The 15779-nt window shown below is 40.4% G+C and overlaps 1 protein-coding gene across 1 annotated transcript in view; it reads right to left on the bottom strand.

Annotated features, from left to right (window-relative positions):
* DNAH14 (dynein axonemal heavy chain 14) overlaps nucleotides 1-15779 on the bottom strand; it is a 604313-nt gene that overhangs the window by 38707 nt on the left and 549827 nt on the right. The window contains exons 74-75 of the mRNA XM_033199195.1: nucleotides 8404-8560; nucleotides 730-940 (exon numbers count right to left, since the gene is read on the bottom strand). Of these exons, the coding sequence (XP_033055086.1) occupies nucleotides 730-940; nucleotides 8404-8560 (368 nt within the window). The remainder of the gene's footprint in view (nucleotides 1-729; nucleotides 941-8403; nucleotides 8561-15779) is intronic.

Below are 15779 nucleotides of genomic sequence, written 5' to 3'. Positions count from 1 at the left end.
TAAGTCATGCAGTTGCATTTTGGTTTTATAGTTTCCTCGTGCATACTCAAAGCATAAAAATAAAAATAACAATAGGATATTGGCCATGCAAAAAAAGGGGAAAGAAAACCAAGGCTGGAGAAAAACTATAGAATGTAATTGGTTGAAACATTATTGATTCAAAACATTGCTAATTCTTCACTCAAAGTTATAGCAACTAACTTTCAAATACTTCCACTGCAAACAAGAAGGCTGAACGTATAAAAATTTCTGTATGAGTGGCTAAGTGCTTTGGGAGGTACAGCCTAGAAAAGTATTTTGAGCTAGAGAAAGTCAGAATAGATACTAAGTAAAGGCCATACAAATGAATCATCACCGAAAGGATAGATATGAGGTATTATGCTCTGCTATTTGGAACATCACATAGAATATTAAAAACTATGTATCCATCAGTACATATAATGTGTGTGTATGCTTGTATATCTATTGAGAGTAAGAATTTGAGGAAAGAAACTGATATACAAGACCGAGAACAAAAACTAAAGAGGCCTTAAAAAAATATAAAAACTGATGTATTCTTAGTGTAGTTTTCAAGTTCCTGGAGAAAAGAAAACCAATAGCTTAAGCTTCATCTGAGTGGCTCAACACATTTTGTTATTGTTTACACACAGTATACAATGCCATTTCCAGTTTTACTTTATAGTTTTGGTAATCAATCTGATCCCTTACAAATAAATGTAAAACTCTTACGATTCTACAATTGTGCAAAGCCTTGGCATAAATGAGGCTGCAAGATGGCAGTTCTGGAGGAAGACCCATTGTCGTGTTTTCGTTAGTGCCTTTAAAATGAGGTCTTCAGCTTTCGCTGCCTGGTCACGGCCCAGAGAAATTACAGTCACATGATGTGTTGTTCCTTTTAACTCTTGTGCAAATCTCAGGAGGATGTTGGTAAGGTCGATCCCTGTATAATGACCTGGAGAAGTATATACAACTGTAAGCTCATTTAATTCCCTCTTAAAAATCACAATCCAGCATTTATTGAGTAGTGGTGGGAAAAGGTATAGCCATAGCGGAAAGACTACAGGTTTTGAAATTAGAGCCCAGAGTTTAAATTTTGGCCCTGCTACTTACTAGCCTAACACACGAGGATGATAATAATATCTAACGACAGCAGCACCTGCTGGTTGTCTTCTCTGGCATTTACCTGTCCTTTCCTCCTCGGTAGCTGTACCCCAGTGTTGTTCGAGATGGCCGTGTGCCCAGCTAAAATACTATATTTTTAACTTCTGTGGGCATCTAGCTTTTGTGATAGATTTTGGCAGGAAATTTTGTTAGCAAAAGTGTTGTGTAATACTCAGTAGCAAAGACATGGAATCAACCCAAATGCCCATCAATGATAGACTGGATAAAGAAAATATGGTGCATACATACCATTGAACACTATGCAGTCATAGAAAGGAACAAGATAATTTCCTTTGCAGAGACATGGATGGAAATGGAAGCCATTATCTCAGCAAACTAACACAGGAACAGAAAACCAAACACTACGTGTTCTCACCCACAAGTGGGAACTGAGCAATGAGAACACATGGACAAATGTGGGGGAAACAACACATACTGGGGCCTGTTGGAGGTTGTAGGGAGGGAGAGCATCAGGATAAATGCTAAGGTATGTGGGGCTTAATACCTAGGTGATGGGTTGATAGGTGCAGCGAATCACCATGACACACGTTTACCTATGTAACAAACCTGCACGTCCTGCACATGTATCCTGGAACTTAAAATGAAACAAAATTAAATTAAAATAAAAGTGTTGTGTAATACTTTGGATATCTCCTTAAAGGGAGGATATGTGCCTTTCTTCCTTGCTTCCATTCTGTTGTTTGGAACATGAATATCAGGTGTCTAGAGCCCTAGCCACCATCATGGGCTAAGTCTTCAAGAAACGGATAGTACCTACTATGAGTGTGTCAGGCATCTAGCCAAGTGCTTTACATGGAAACGTTCCAGGTGAGAACCTGGAATGGTGGAGGCACTCCAGACAAGGTTTTATGTAATAAAATCAAAGTTTGAAATGATGAATTCTAAAGATACATTTGATATTTGGAACAGAAGATAAATGAAGAAAATATTTTGCTAGTTTATTTCTCATAGTTTATTTTGTAACATATATTTTTGCACATGTCAATATTTATTAAACACATGCATAGACATAAGGGCGATTCCAACCTCCAGAGCAACAGTATGTGTTTGCAAGGTATTTTCTTTTTCTTTTTATGCAATATATCATTTAAATGTTTCATTAGATTTATATAAAAGGAGGTAATTAAATGTAATATTTGAGATGCCGATCAATAGTTGCTTCTTTTTTCAATTTGTAATGTTTTATTTATTTCTTTTTAAATTATACTTTATGTTCTAGGGTACATGTGAACAATATGCAGGTTTGTTACATATGTATACATGTGCCATGTTGGTGTGCTGCACCCATCAACTCATCATTTACATTAGGTATATCTCCTAATGCTATCCCTCCCCCCTCCCCCCACCCCACCCCAGCGTGTGATGTTCCCCTTCCCGTGCCCAAGTGATCTCAATGTTCAATTCCCACCTATGAGTGAGAACATGCGGTGTTTGGTTTTCTGTTCTTGTGATAGTTTGCTGAGAATGATGGTTTCCAGCTGCATCCATGTCCCTACAAAGGACGCAAACTCATCCTTTTTTATGGCTGCATAGTATTCCATGGTGTATATGTGCCACATTTTCTTAATCCAGTCTGTCACAGATGGACATTTGGGTTGATTCCAAGACTTTGCTATTGTGAATAGTGCTGCAATAAACATATGTGTGCATGTGTCTTTATAGCAGCATGATTTATAATCCTTTGGGTATATCCCCAGTAATGGGATGACTGGGTCATATGATATTTCTAGTTCTAGATCCTTGAGGAATCGCCATACTGTTTTCCACATGGTTGAACTTATTTACAATCCCACCAACAGTGTAAAAGTGTTCCTATTTCTCCACATCCTCTCCAGCACCTGTTGTTTCCTGCCTTTTTAATTTTTTAATGATTGCCACTCTAACTGGTGTGAGATGGTATCTCATTGTGGCTTTGATTTGCATTTCTCTGATGGCAAGTGATGATGAGCATTTTTTCATGTGTCTGTTGGCTGTATGAATGTCTTCTTTTGAGAAATATCTGTTCATATCCTTTGCCCATTTTTTTGATGGGGTTGTTTGTTTTTTTCTTGTAAATTTGTTTGAGTTCCTTGTAGGTTCTGGATATTAGCCCTTTGTCAGATGAGTTGATTGTAAAAATTTTCTCCCATTCTGTAGGTTGCCTGTTCACTCTGATGGTAGTTTCTTTTGCTATGGAGAAGCTCTTTAGTTTAATTAGATCACATTTGTCAATTTTGGGTTTTGTCGCCATTGCGTTTGGTGTTTTAGACATGAAGTCCTTGCCCATGCCTATGTTCTGAATGGTATTACTTAGGTTTTCTTCTAGGGTTTTTATGGTATTAGGTCTAACATTTAAGTCTCTAATCCACCTTGAATTAATCTTCGTATAAGGAGTAAGGAAGGGATCCAGTTTCAGCTTTCTACTTATGGGTAGCCAATTTTCCCAGCACCATTTATTAAATAGGGAATCCTTTCCCCATTTCTAGTTTTTGTCAGGTTTGTCAAAGATCAGATGGTTGTAGATGTGTGGTATTATTTCTGAGGGCTCTGTTCTGTTCCATTGGTCTAGATCTCTGTTTTGGTACCAGTACCATGCTGTTTTGGTTACGGTAGCCTTGTAGTATAGTTTGAAGTCAGGTAGCGTGATGCCTCCAGCTTTGTTCTTTTGACTTAGGATTGTCTTGGCAATGAGGGCTCTTTTTTGGTTCCATGTGAACTTTAAAGTAGTTTTTTCCAATTCTGTGAAGAAAGTCATTGGTAGCTTAATGAGGATGACATTGAATCTATAAATTACCGTGGGCAGTATGGCCATTGTCATGATATTGATTCTTCCTATCCATGAGCATGGAATGTTCTTCCATTTGTTTGTGTCCTCTTTTATTTCATTGAGCAGTGGTTTGTAGTTCTCCTTGAAGAGGTCCTTCACATCCCTTGTAAGTTGGATTCCTAGGTATTTTATTCTCTTTGAAGCTATTGTGAATGGGAGTTCATTCATGATTTGGCTCTCTGTTTGCCTGTTATTGCTGTATAAGAATGCTTGTGATTTTTGCACATGGATTTTTTATCCTGAGACTTTGCTGAAGTTGCTTATCAGCTTAAGGAGATTTTGGGCTGAGACGATGGGGTTTTCTAAATATACAATCATGTCATCTGCAAACAGGGACAATTTGACTTGCTCTTTTCCTAATTGAATACCTTTTATTTCTTTCTCTTGCCTGATTGCCCTGGCCAGAACTTCCAACACTGTGTTGAATAGGAGTGGTGAGAGAGGGCATCCCTGTCTTGTGCCAGTTTTTAAGGGGAATGCTTCCAGTTTTTGCCCATTCAGTATGATATTGGCTGTGGGTTTGTCATAAATAGCTCTTATTATTTTGAGATATGTTCCCTCAATACCGAATTTATTGAGAGCTTTTAGCATGAAGGGCTGTTGAATTTTGTTGAAGGCCTTTTCTGCATCTATTGAGATAATCATGTGGTTTTTGTCTTTGGTTCTGTTTATATGCTGGATTACATTTATTGATTTGCATATGTTGAACCAGTCTTGCATCCCAGGGATGAAGCCCACTTGATCATGGTGGATAAGCTTTTTGATGTGCTGCTGAATCTGGTTTGCCAGTATTTTATTGAGGATTTTTGCATCAATGTTCATCAGGGGTATTGGTCTAAAATTCTCTTTTTTTGTTGTGTCTCTGCCAGTCCTTAGTATCAGGATGATGTTGGCCTCATAAAATGAATTAGGGAGGATTCCCTCTTTTTCTATTGATTGAAATAGTTTCAGAAGGAATGGTACCAGCTCTTCCTTGTACCTCTGGTAGAATTCGGCTGTGAATCCATCTGGGCCTGGACTTTTTTTGCTTGGTAGGCTATGAATTATTGCCTCAATTTCAGAGCCTGCTATTGGTCTATTCAGGGATTCAACTTCTTCCTGGTTTAGTTTTGGGAGAGTGTATGTGTCCAGGAATTTGTCCATTTCATCTAGGTTTTCTAGTTTATTTGCGTAGAGGAGTTTGTAGTATTCTCTGATGGTAGTTTGTATTTCTGTGGGGTAGGTGGTGATATCCCCTTTATCATTTTTTATTGCATCTATTTGATTCTTCTCTCTTTTCTTCTTTATTAGTCTTGCTAGCAGTCTGTCAATTTTGTTGATCTTTTCAAAAAACCAACTCATGGATTCATTGATTTTTTGGAGGGTTTTTGTGTCTCTATGTCCCTCAGTTCTGCTCTGATCTTAGTTATTTCTTGCCTTCTGCTAGCTTTTGAATGTGTTTGCTCTTGCTTCTCTAGTTCTTTTAATTGTTATGTAAGGGTGTCAATTTTAGATCTTTCCTGTTTTCTCTTGTGGGCATTTAGTGCCATAAATTTTCCTCTACACACTGCTTTAAATGTGTCCCAGAGATTCTGGTATGTTGTATCTTTGTTCTCATTGGTTTCAAAGAACATCTTTATTTCTGCCTTCATTTCGTTATGTACCCAGTAGTCTTTCAGGAGCAGGTTGTTCAGTTTCCATGTAGTTGAGCAGTTTTGATTGAGTTTCTAGTCCTGAGTTCTAGTTTGATTGCACTGTGGTCTGAGAGACAGTTTGTTATAATTTCTGTTCTTTTACATTTGCTAAGGAGTGCTTTACTTCCAATTATGTGGTCAATTTTGGAATACGTGCGATGTGGTGCTGAGAAGAATGTATATGCTGTTGATTTGGGGTGGAGAGTTCTATAGATGTCTATTAGGTTCGCTTGGCGCAGAGATGAGTTCAATTCCTGGATATCCTTGTTAACTTTCTGTCTTGTTGATCTGTCTAATGTTGACAGTGGGATGTTAAAGTCTTTCATTATTATTGTATGGGAGTCTAAGTCTCTTTGTAAGTCTCTAAGGACATGCTTTATGAATCTGGGTGCTCCTGTATTGGGTGCATATAGATTTAGGATAGTTAGCTCTTCTTGTTGAATTGATCCCTTTACCATTATGTAGTGGCCTTGTCTCTTTTGATCTCTGTTGGTTTAAAGTCTGTTTTATCAGAGACTAGGATTGCAACCCCTGCCTTTTTTTGTTCTCCATTTGCTTGGTAGATCTTCCTCCATCCCTTTATTTTGAGCCTATGTGTGTCTCCACACGTGAGATGGGTCTCTTGAATACAGCAAACTGATAGGTCTTCACTCTTTATCCAATTTGCCAGTCTATGTCTTTTAATTGGATCATTTGCCAATTTACATTTAAGATTAATATTGTTATGTGTGTGCTTGATCCTGTCATTATGATGTTAGCTGGTGTTTTTGCTCCTTAGTTGATGCAGTTTCTTCCTAGCATCGATGGTCTTTATATTTTGGCATGTTTTTGCAATGGCCGGTACCGGTTGTTCCTTTCCATGTTAAGTGCTTCCTTCAGGAGCTCTTGTAGGGCAGTCCTGATGGTGACAAAATCTCTCAGCATTTGCTTGTCTGTAAAGGATTTTATTTCTCCTTCACTTATGAAACTTAGTTTGGCTGGATATGAAATTCTGGGTTGAAAATTCTTTTCTTAAAGAATGTTGAATATTAGGTCCCACTCTTTTCTGGCTTGTAGAGTTTCTGCCGAGAGATCTGCTGTTAGTCTGATGGGCTTCCCTTTTTGGGTAACCCGACCTTTCTCTCTGGCTGCCCTTAAGATTTTTTCCTTCATTTCAACTTTGGTGAATCTGACAATTATGTGTCTTGGAGTTGCTCTTCTCGAGGAGTATCTTTGTGGTGTTCTCTGTATTTCCTGAATTTGAATGTTGGCCTGCCTTACTAGGTTGGGGAAGTTCTCCTGGATAATATCCTGCAGAGTGTTTTTCAACTTGGTTCCATTCTCCCCGTCACTTTCAGGTACAACAATCAGATGTAGATTTGGTCTTTTCACATAATCCCATATTTCTTGGAGGCTTTGTTCATTGTTTTTTTTTACTCTTTTTTCTCTAAGCTTCTCTTCTCACTTCATTTCATTCATTTGATTTTCAGTCACTGATACTCTTTCTTCCAGTTGATCGAGTCAGTTACTGAAACTTGTGCATTTGTCACATAGTTCTTGTGTCATGGTTTTCATCTCTATCATGTCATTTATGGACTTCTCTGCATTGGTTATTCTAGTTATCCATTTGTCAAATCTTTTTTCAAGATTTTTAGTTTCTTTGCACTGGGTTCGTAGTTCCTCCTTTAGCTCTAAGAAGTTTGATCAACTGAAGCCTTCTTCTCTCAACTTGTCAAAGTCATTCTCCATCCAGCTTTGTTCTATTGCTGGCGAGGAGCTGTGTTCCTTTGGAGGGGGAGAGGCGCTCTGATTTTTTGAGTTTTCAGCTTTTCTGCACTGCTTTTCCCCATCTTTGTGGTTTTATCTACCTTTGGTATTTGATGATGGTGACGTGCAGATGGGGTTTTGGTGTGGACGTCCTTTCTCTTTGTTAGTTTTCCTTCTAACAGTCAGTACCCTCAGCTGCAAGTCTGTTGGAGTTTGCTTGAGGTCCACTCCAGACCCTGTTTGCCTGGGTATCAGCAGTGGAGGCTCAGTTGGAAATGCAGAAATCACCTGTCTTTTGTGTCGCTCACGCTGTGAGCTGGAGGCTGGAGCTGTTCCTATTTGGCCATCTTGGTGCCCAGCAAGGTATTTTCTGTGCAGAAAAATCACCATTGATAAATTTTTCCATATTTGTGAATCTGAGAGGTTTTATTCCTCTGTGATATTTTCAGAGAGATTTATTCTTAGTAAAAAGTTGTAATTAACTCCTTTCCCAAAAATTTTAAATAGGGCTAGGAAAATATTTTAAACATGGAGTAATCTGATACAGAACCTACTTCTCCATATCTCTTGGCTGATATTGTATCATCATTGTATTAGTCTGTTCTGACACTACTATGAAGAAATACCTGAGACTGAGTAATTTATAAAGCAAGCAGGTTTAATTCACTCACAATTCTGCATTCCTGGGGAGGCCTCAGGAAACTTACAATCATGGCAGAAGGCAAAGGAGAAGCAGGCACCTTCTTCACAGGGTGGCCGGACGGAATGAGTACCAAGAGGGGAAATACCAGGTTCTTATAAAACCATCGGATCTCAAGAGACTCACTCACTATCACGAGAACAGCACGGGGGGAACCACCCCCATGATCCAGTTACCTCCACCTGCTCTCGCCCTTGACACATGAGGATTAAGGGGATTACAATTAAAAGTGAGATTTGGGTGAGGACACACAGCCAAACCATATCGATCATCTTAACTATTCACAAATAGCTTACCATGAGACTGAATAAGTATCAGCGGAGTTCTGGCATTGGATTCTTTATATGCATCTTTCAAATTAACTCCAGTTCTTTGAAGATATTCATTTCCCATTTTTTCAGTTATAAATTTTCTCACTGAATTATTTAAACTTTCTGGTCTAAGAATTTTTATCTAAAAAAGAAAATATGGAAGATAAGGTAAAATTAAAAATCTCCCAGGGAGATATTCCCTATGGTAAAATGAAATAAAAATAAGTAGTATTCATTTTTTAGCTTTTCAGCTAGAGTTCTCCTGTTGGGAAAGCTTAATGGGAGAGTCTATGCATGGAGGGGAAGCTGCCACCATGTTCCTGTGGCCATAATGTGGCCCTTCTTAGATACCAGGGCTACCTTGTACCTCTATCTCTTTCACACTCTGAGTGAGCTCTTGCTTTGTTTGTAAAGATCCAAGTTATACTCCCTAACTCTGCAAAAGGAAATACTTTTCCCCTCGGTTTTCTTCCTGCTCTACTATACATGTCTAGAGCAAGGAAACCCTGTGGTGTTGGAGGGAAGAAAATCCAGGATAACACAACTGGAAGAGTATTAATTCTTCCATTAATAAAATGAAAACAAATGGCACAATCTTTATATGTTTAAGCAACTAGAATACAAATCTGAAAAGAATGCTAGATGGACTAAAAGATTTTGGAAACAGTATAAATGTGTAGTAAACAGAGGTTCAGGGTATACTGGAAATCATTGCAAATTTCAGAGGAAAGACCTTTCCCATAAAAACTGTTTTACACAAATCACTTACATGGTATTTCTCTACATAATGACCATAAAATATGTCCTGAACATGTTCAACATCTGGGACTCCATCATTTAAAGCAAAACTGAAGCTACACATGTCTGTGTGTCTGTGTGATGTACCAGGTTGGACCATGGGAAGTTGCCATTTTTACCTTTCAAAAACTGTCAAATATTGGCAATTTTATATGTTTAACACAGCACATTTAATCATTATGCTGAATTCTGCTCTTTTCTGTTATGTTTTGGAAAAATTATTCTTAAAATTTTCTTTTAATTATATGTATCATATATTTTTAAAAATGAAAATAGGCAGCACACAAAGACTCTAGGTCTAATAGCAGAGTTCACTCAGAATATCCAGTTGGTGAGACCATGTTAGAATCACTGAGTGAAACAAATGATTAGATGTTTCCCCGATACCATCACTGTCGAGAATCTATGCTCCCAAATGGTCATCATAATTTTTTGTCACCAACATGCCACTAGCTCCTCTTTTTATTCTATTGATTAATCAAGATTTTGTTACATTTCTCCACTGTTGTAAATTTTAACCTTGAGGCTTATTTATTTTTTTAGAGGTAGGAGAGAAAGGGAAGGTAGAAGAAACAGAGTTCTGTTGAATTCAATTTCACTAGCTCCTTTCTAAGCAACCACAAATCATTCTGAAAATTTTCTGCATGTCTATATACCCTCATTGTCCTCTTTCACACCCTCTTTTCAGTCCAATAGGCTATAGCAGTGGCGAGGGGTGAAAAGCTAGGCAAAGTCCTTGTCCTCATGGAACTCTGAGAAATTCTTCTCCAGGGCAAGCTTCTTTCTAATATATTTTAACTTAATCTTTTATGTGACAATCTCAATCTCTAACTCTTACAGGTCAGGCTCAGTTTTAAATATCTAACTTAGTTTTCCTATGCATACACTCAACACTTGATCAGACCATGACTTCGAACTTCTGGTTTGGAAGATAGGATCGCTATACTCATAAAATTTCTAGTTCATAAACTAAAATCACTGGGAACTTACTGGGAGAAGGTAATGTGGCACAGGTTTAAAATCTAGTTATTTTTGTTTTTCAGGTAATTCATCCTTGCTACATAAAATTCAAGCAATGCAAAAAGATAAAAATGAAAAAGTGAAGGTCTTACTCCCCAGATACATTGTTTCTTGTATTGTTACTCCCCAGATATATCCCCAGATATGTTGTTTCTTATGGCTCCTCCTAGATATTTTCAACACATATACAGGAGATATTTTCAACACCTCCCTCCCTTTCTCCACAAATGAAGTTGTTCTATACAGATTGTTCAATATTTTGTATTTGTCAATTAATATAGCTTACATATATTTTCATGTCACTACTATGTCAATAATCCACATGTAGAGTAGAGGTATCAATCTGTCTAAAGTAGTCAGGTAGATAACAAAAATTAGAGAAATGGGTTGGGTAGAAGAAGAAAATCCTCTTCTAAAAGAAAAATAAAGATGCAAATATCATCATAGTTGCAAATGGCAACTAACATTCAACAGCAGTGTCAGGAAGTAGCAGTGAGCAGTGAAGACTGTAGTGCACTGGGCCAAAGGGACAGACACTGCTCAGCTCTAGCTATTGCTGCCACTGAGGAATGTGGGCTCAGTGTTGCCTAAGGCCAGAAATCTGGATTTTTATTTGAAATCTCTCAATTTTCAAATTTTGGCTCAAAAATAAAAAATAATCCAAACTCAAACCAAAACAAAAAACAAATGTGTGTATCAATGTTCATAGCAGCAGTGTTCACAATAGCCAAAAGGCAGAAACAAACGTTTGTTGTCTATCAATGGATTAATGGCTAAATGAAGCATGATATATACACACAATGGGATATTACTCAGCCTTAAAATAGGAGGAAATTCTGACACATGGTACAACATGGATGAACTCTGAAAACATCATGCTATGTGAAATAAGCCAGACATAAGCATGATGGGAGGCAGAAGGTAGAATGGTGGTTGCCAGCAGCTGTCAGGAGGATAGACTGGGGAGTTATTATTTAACAGGTACAGAATTTCTATTTAAGACGATGACAAAGTTTTGGAAAGGTATGGGGATGATAGTTATGCAACATTGTGGATATACTAAATGTCACCAAATTGCATGCTTAAAGGGTTAAAAGGGATTATTATGAAGATTAAATGAAATAATGTATCTATATTTTATCACAATAAACCCAGAAAACAACTCACTTCAAGATATGTATACATATAATTAAAAAAAAATATGATATTTATTTTAGTTATTTTTGCTTAAAAACTTGGAAGTTGCTATGGTCTGAATGCTGGTGTCTCCTCCAAATTTATATGGTGAAACCTAATCTCCAATGTGTCAGTATTAAGAGGTGGAAACTTAGGATTAGGTCATGAGGGTGAGATTAGTTCCCTTATAAAGATAGTTCCCTTATAAATAAGTCTTGAGGAACCTGGGCAACATAGTGAGATTTCATCTCTTAAAAAATTAGCCTGTTGATCAGAGGGTGGAGCAAGATGGCCGAATAGGAACAACTCCAGTCTCCAACTCCCAGCGCGAATGACACAGAAGACCAGTGATTTCTGCAGTTTCAACTGAGATACTGGGGTCATCTCACTAGGGAGTGCCGGACAATCAGTGCTGGTCAGCTGCTGCAGCCTGACCAGCGAGAGCTGAAGCAGGGCGAGGCATCGCCTCACCTGGGAAGCGCAAGGGGGAAGGGAATCCCTTTTCCAAGCCAGGGGAACTGAGACACACAACACCTGGAAAATCAGGTAACTCCCACCCCAATACTGCGCTTTAAGCAAACGGGCACACCAGGAGATTATAACCACAACTGGCCGGGAGGGTCCCACGGCCACGGAGCCTCCCTCATTGCTAGCACAGCAGTCTGAGATCTAACCGCAAGGCAGCAGCGAGGCTGGGGGAGGGGCGCCCGCCATTGCTGAGGCTTAAGTAGGTAAACAAAGCCGCTGGGAAGCTTGAACTGGGTGGAGCTCACAGCAGCTCAAGGAAACCTGCCTGTCTCTGTAGAATCCACCTCTGGGGACAGGGCACAGCTAAACAACAACAAAAAAAGCAGCAGAAACCTTGGCAGACGCAAACGACTCTGTCTGACAGCTTTGAAGAGAGCAGTGGATCTCCCAACACGGAGGTTGAGATCTGAGAAGGGACAGACAGCCTGCTCAAGTGGGTCCCTGACCCCTGAGTAGCCTAACTGGGAGACATCCCCCACTAGAGGCAGTCTGACACCCCACACCTCACAGGGTGGAGTAAACCCCTGAGAGGAAGCTTCCAAAGTAAGAATCAGACAGGTACACTCACAGTTCAGCAATATTCTATCTTCTGCAATCTCTGCTGCTGATACCTAGGCAAACAGGGTCTGGAGTGGACCTCAAGCAATCTCCAACAGACCTACAGCTGAGGGTCCTGACTATTAGAAGGAAAACTATCAAACAGGAAGGACACCTATATCAAAACCCCATCAGTACGTCACCATCATCAAAGACCAGAGGCAGATAAAACCACAAAGATGGGGAAGAAGCAGGGCAGAAAAGCTGGAAATTCAAAAAATAAGAGTGCATCTCCCCCTGCAAAGGAGCGCAGCTCATCACCAGCAATGGATCAAAGCTGGTCAGTGTTTGGATGAACGGAGGCAAGATGGCGCAGTTCCAGGTTCTCATCTGGACCTTGAATAATTTCTTTTAGTTTATTAAAATTTACTACCTTATTTGAGGCCGCCTGCATACCAGCAAGAAGACATTGAGTCATCATATCTCGTCTTCGGCGGCCTGGCTGGCCTACTTGATAGTTCCAGTCTGGGTCTATAGAGGGGACTGCTTGTTCCCCTAGTGGGAAGGCAGGGTCTGTTAAGTGTAATTGGTTGGCATGCTGCCTGGTGGCCACTAGGATGCACTCTTGCTCCTCAGGGTTTAGAGTAGAGGTAAGAATAATGGAGAAGTAAGGTCTTCGCGCAACTCAGACAGGAAAGATGACTCCTCTTTTTTGGACTTTGTTAGGCCTGCGTCCTTAGCCAACATGACTTGAGCCAAGGAACACTGGCTACACAGGTCCGGACGAGAACGCAAGGCCCAAAATCCTTGTATATAATTAATTTCAGACCACTTGCCTAAGCGTTGGCAGAAACTACTGAGGTCAGTTAAAATGTTACAGTCTAGAGTGCCCTCAGGCGGCCATTGAGACTGATTGTCTAATTTATATTGTGGCCATGCCACAGTGGAGAGGAACACCAGTCGCTTTTGTCTGAGATCTTGTTCTAATTGCAAAGTTTTGAGATTTTTTAGAAGACACCCTAAAGGGGAGTCTCTAGATATTTTGGATTGAGGGTTTCCCATTGCCTTCCTCTCGCCTATAGACAGAAATGGAAACCGAACTCTACCTGGCTACAAAGCGTCCTTTGGAGCCACTAGAGACCAGCGGGAGGCTCCTGGAACCGGAATGGAGATTACCTCCAGGCGGACGTCTCCGTCCTGGACGGGTCTCCCACGGAACGGAATGGAGTTCCTTTGGGCAGACGTCTCTGCCTTTGGGAACTTCCCTGGGTCACCTGGTGACTGGAAAAAAAGCCTTGGGCCTGCGCAGGACTTCTGGCCAAGGAATATGAAAGGGAGGCAAAAGGTACTCACCCCTAGGAGACTTGGAGGTGGGGAAAGCGATGTCCAGGTCCTGGTCTGTCTGGGGCGTGGAAGGAGGAGGCTCCTCGGACCTTGAGGGGCCCTGAGGAGGGGTCTCCTCCTGGGTTTCGGCACCAACTGATTTGCTCCAGATGACCACCAGAGTAAATGCCAGAGAATAGGCAAGTAGGCAAAGTAAAAGAAAACTTTATTTACAACCCAATGTGAAGGAGGGGCAAGGTTCACCGGTCTCCGGCGGTGGAGGCCGACGAAGTCGCTCCGGCATTCTCGGGCGAGGTTCCTAGGTCCGCACAGGAGCAAGGGCCAAGGAAGTTCGCACGGCACACCCACCAGGAGCGGATTTTATGTCTTGGGCCTGGGAGTGGGAGGGCAGTGGGCGGGACATAGGCGGGCCGGGGGCCGGGCGGTAGGCGTGGCTAGGCAGGTTCAGGTTTTTCTCCCTCAGAGGTCGGGTTGTGCCTGCGCAGTCGACTGGTGTCTTTCCCGGGTGTGGGAAAGTTGACGGTGAAGAACCCGGAACCACGCCATCTTGCCTCCGTTCATCCAAACAGTCAGAGAATGACTTTGATGAGATGAGAGAAGAAGGCTTCAGTCCATCAAACTTCTCAGAGCTAAAGGAGGAATTAAGTACTCAGCGCAAAGAACCTAAAAATCTTGAAAAAAGAGTGGAAGAATTGATAGCTAGAATAACTAATGCAGAGAAGGTTATAAACGAAATGACAGAGATGAAAACCATGACACGAGAAATACGTGACAAATCCACAAGCTTCAGTAACCGACTCGATCAACTGGAAGAAAGAGTACTAGCGATTGAGGATCAAATGAATGAAATGAAGCCAGAAGAGAAACCAAAAGAAAAAAGAAGAAAAAGAAATGAACAAAGTCTGCAAGAAGTATGGGATTATGTAAAAAGACCAAATCTACGTCTGATTGGGGTGCCTGAAAGTCAGGGGGAAAATGGAACCAACTTGGAACACACTCTTCAGGATATCATCCAGGAGAACTTCCCCAACCTAGTAGGGCAGGCCAACATTCAAATTCAGGAAATAGAGAGAACGTCACAAAGATACTTCTCGAGAAGAGCAACTCCAAGACACATAATTGCCAGATTCACCAAAGTTGAAATGAAGGAAAAAATCTTAAGGGCAGCCAGAGAGAAAGGTCAGGTTACCCACAAAGGGAAGCCCATCAGACTAACAGCAGATCTCTCGGCAGAAACTCTACAAGCCAGAAGAGAGTGGGGGCCAATATTCAACATTCTTTAAGAAAAGAATTTTCAAATCAGAATTCCATATCCAGCCAAACTAAGTTTCATCAGTGAAGGAGAAATAAAATCCTTTACAGATAAGCAAATGCTTAGACATTTTGTCACCACCAGGCCTGCCTTACAAGAGACCCTGAAAGAAGCACTAAACATGGAAAGGAACAACCGGTACCAGCCATTGCAAAAACATGCCAAAATGTAAAGACCATCGAGGCTAGGAAGAAACTGCATCAACTAACGAGCAAAATAACCAGTTAATATCATAATGGCAGGATCAAGTTCACACATAACAATATGAACCTTAAATGTAAATGGACTAAATGCTCCAATTAAAAGACACAGACTGGCAAACTGGATCAAGAGTCAAGACCCATCAGTCTGCTGTATTCAGGAGACCCATCTCACATGCAGAGACATACATAGACTCAAAATAAAGGGATGGAGGAAGATCTACCAAGCAAATGGAGAACAAAAAAAAGCAGGGGTTGCAATCCTAGTCTCTGATAAAATTGACTTTAAACCATCAAAGATCAAAAGAGACAAAGAAGGCCATTACATAATGGTAAAGGGATCAACTCAACAGGAAGAGCTAACTCTCCTAAATATATATGCACCCAATACAGGAGCACCCAAATTCATAAAGCAAGTCCTTAGAGACTTACAAAGAGACTTAGAC

Source organism: Trachypithecus francoisi, unplaced genomic scaffold, assembly GCF_009764315.1.
Source record: "Trachypithecus francoisi isolate TF-2019V2 unplaced genomic scaffold, Tfra_2.0 Lachesis_group5, whole genome shotgun sequence".
Taxonomy (NCBI): domain Eukaryota; kingdom Metazoa; phylum Chordata; class Mammalia; order Primates; family Cercopithecidae; genus Trachypithecus; species Trachypithecus francoisi.
This window is presented reverse-complemented; position numbering and strand designations above follow the sequence as displayed.